Below are 3,180 nucleotides of genomic sequence, written 5' to 3' on the forward strand. Positions count from 1 at the left end.
AAAAAAAAAAAGAAAACAAAAGTCTAAAATCTAACACCCAAACAAACTCTGTACAAGAATGGAGGCTATAATGGACTGAGAAGATAGCCTGTGGTCTAAGGGCCTGCCTGGCAAGTGTGAGGACCCACGTGTGATTCCCCAATAATGGTACAGCATACCGTATAGGTATGTTGTTTCTGGAACCCTGGATGTGCCATAATGAAACCAGGTATGGTGGGGCAGACCTGTAATCCCAACGCTGGTGAGGCTGAGACAGGAGGGTCACTATGAACAAGTCTGGTCTACGTAGTGAATCCCTGTGTCAAATAAATAATTTTGTTAATTAAAAAATAAGGATAGAGACTATAATGCCATTTATATCAAGCTGTTTATAATAAGTATTATATTTCTATAAGCGTTTCTCTAGCAAGCGCAAGGGCCTGAGTTCAATCCCCAGTTCCGCAAAAAAAAAAAAAAAAAGTTTTATATTTAACTATCTCAACTTTTACTTTCTTCTACATAAAGTTTTCTTTGAGTTTGACCATCATGGATGTACCTAATTTTTACAAAAACAGTATCGCTTAACAACACATCTTGAAGAAACGAGAGAAATTAGGCTGGTTTGCTTCTTTCCTCCCAGTATGAACCCACTCCCAACCTCTGAGGGTGGCATGAGTTCCAGAAGGTCCGCCTTCTCCAGCCCTAGCAGTAGAGGCGTCCCCATCTCCTGGCCAGGGCTTAAGATCTGTGTCAGTTCAGTCACAAGTAGCCGATGTTCAAGGGTCTCAAGGAACTGAAAAAGAGAATAAAAAGCAAGAGATAATTATAAAATTTTTCCTATCACCTCTTCCATCCCTATGAACTGCTTCTCATACATTTCCAATGTTTTCAAACATGTCACCCTCTTCAGATAACTCAGCAGCAAGAGGGCTCTCCAGTCAATTGTTCTATTTCAAATCCTTGCCTGATGACTACAGTTCATTTCTTTTTTAATAAACCATTACTCAAGGCCCATCTTTCCCTACACCATATTATCAGACAAGGCCACAGCTGGCCTGGTCATTCCTATAATTGGTAATGGACACCAACATCATCTCTTCAGATTCACCTTTTTGTCCTCAGAAGTTAAATTTGTGTCTTGCTTCTTCACATAGTAATCCACAAGCAGCTCTTGAATGACTCGCTGTAAAATCTCAAACCTCAACCATGCTGTCTTATGCAGTCGAACTTCCTTCCATGCCTCGGCCTGCTCCTTGCCCAGGGAGAGGCTCAAGCCACTCTCGTCCACATGCTGTGAGAGACTCAGCAGCAGCTGGCTGAAGTGTGGGTTCTGCAGCAGGTCGTCTTCACTTAGGTTACAAGGAGGAAACTGTCTGCTGCACACTAAACGGTGTGGGAATGAAAAAGTAAAAAGATTCAGAATCTCCCTTTATACAGTCAAGCATAGCTTAGCCTCAAAAAACCTGGGCTTTTGTTAGGAAAGAATTCTAAATCTAAAGAGATTTTTAAAAGCAACCCAACATAAACCAGGTATACTGGTGCACGCCATTAATCCCAGCACTTAAAGGCTAAGGCAGGTGGTCCATCATAAGTTCACAGCCAGCCTGGGGTATGAATAAATTGAAGGGTAGACTGCCCTACATACCAAGGCCTATATCAAAACAAAACAATAAACTGGAGGTGATATTCAAAGTAACAAGCATTTGTTTTATATTCAAGTATTTTTATTTTTGGAGGGGTTTTTGGTTTTGTTTGGGTCTCAGTATCGCTCAGGCTGGCACTGAATTCACTGCATAGCCCAGGTTGGCCTCAAACTCATGATCTTCCTCTCTCAGCCCCCAAAGTGTTGGGATTACTGTCATGTGCCACAATGCCCAGCTTTATTTTGGGAGGGTGATGCTGAGACAGTGTCTCATTATGTAGCCCAGGTTCACCTGGAACTCATGTAATCCTCCTACCTCAACCTCCCAAATGCTGGGATCAGAGGTGTGTGCCTCCACAACTGGATTTTTTTTTTTTTTTTTGAAACAGGGTCATCTCCCAGGGGACTCAGCAGCTTGGTGCAGCCTCCGCACCTGGACCACTCTGCTCCACTCCACTCCGATCCAACCTGACCAACAAAAAGGTCCAGCCCTACAGAGACTGAGCGGTACATCGAGTCCCTGATTGCTGTTTTCCAGAAGTATGCTGGAAGGGATGGAGATAGCACCACACTCTCCAAGACAGAGTTCCTAGCGTTCCTGAATAAAGAACTGGCTGCTTTCACAAAGAACCAGAAGGACGCTGGTGTTCTTGATTACACGATGAAGAAGCTGGATCTCAACAGTGATGGGTGGCTAGATTTCCAAGAATTTTTTAACCTTATTGGTGGCTTAGCTGTAGCTGGCCATTCCTCCTTCATGTCGGCCCAGAAGCGTACTGAAGGCCCCTGGGCCTGGCCTCACACCTTCCCTGCCAGATACTCAGATATCACCTCCTTCCAGCCTATGCAGGCCCTGAGCCGAGCCCACCACCACCCCATGTAGCCACTTCTGCTGGGAGTAATAAAACCAGATTTTTTTTAAAACATAAAAAAAAAAAAGAAACAGGGTCATCTATGTAGTCCAGACCCTCAAATGCATAATCCTCCTGCTTCAGTCTCCCAAGTGATTCAATTACAGGTATGCACCATATCCCCTGGCTACACACACGTCAATTAAAGGGAAATGGTATCTAATAAAACTAACTCTTTTTTTTTTTTTGCTGGAACCAGGGATTGAACTCAGGCCCTTGCGCTTGCCAGGGAAGCACTTATTCCACTAAGCCATCTTCCCAGCCCCAAAACTAACTTCTTAGAAGCAGAGACTGCAGGGACTAAAGATGTAGTTCAGTGGTCAAGCATGTTTGTCTTGAACAAGGTTTGTGTTTGATCTTTTGCATTGCCAAAAAAGAACAAAAAACCCGAACAAACAAAAGAAAGAAAGAAAATGCAAGTGCCGTTGGTAAACACAAAACAGAGAACAAGGAACCCTTTAGCAGGGATCATCACAGCACCCAAATGCTTCATTCATGCAGAATTACTGGAGTTTTAATTTTTTAAAAAAAATATTTATTTATTGGGGGCTGGTGAGATGGCTCAGTGGTCTAAAGCACCTACTTAGAGCAAGCTAAGCTAAGCAAAACACAGGGACCGCGGTTCAATCCCCCAGCACCACATGCCAG

General features: G+C 43.5%; 1 protein-coding gene and 1 pseudogene across 1 annotated transcript in view; one reads left to right on the forward strand and one right to left on the reverse strand.

Moving 5' to 3' along the window:
* The window catches only part of Haus4 (HAUS augmin like complex subunit 4), a 4,879-nt gene extending 3,351 nt beyond the window's left edge, over positions 1–1,528 (reverse strand). The window contains exons 1-3 of the mRNA XM_023706965.1: positions 1,524–1,528; positions 1,088–1,406; positions 638–772 (exon numbers count right to left, since the gene is read on the reverse strand). Of these exons, the coding sequence (XP_023562733.1) occupies positions 638–772; positions 1,088–1,406; positions 1,524–1,528 (459 nt within the window). The remainder of the gene's footprint in view (positions 1–637; positions 773–1,087; positions 1,407–1,523) is intronic.
* A 321-nt stretch (positions 1,529–1,849) lies between these two features.
* LOC101568818 lies at positions 1,850–2,504 on the forward strand (annotated as a pseudogene).
* Positions 2,505–3,180: the final 676 nt, after the last annotated feature.

This window comes from Octodon degus, unplaced genomic scaffold (genome assembly GCF_000260255.1).
Source record: "Octodon degus isolate 3935 unplaced genomic scaffold, OctDeg1.0 scaffold00276, whole genome shotgun sequence".
Taxonomy (NCBI): Eukaryota; Metazoa; Chordata; class Mammalia; order Rodentia; family Octodontidae; genus Octodon; species Octodon degus.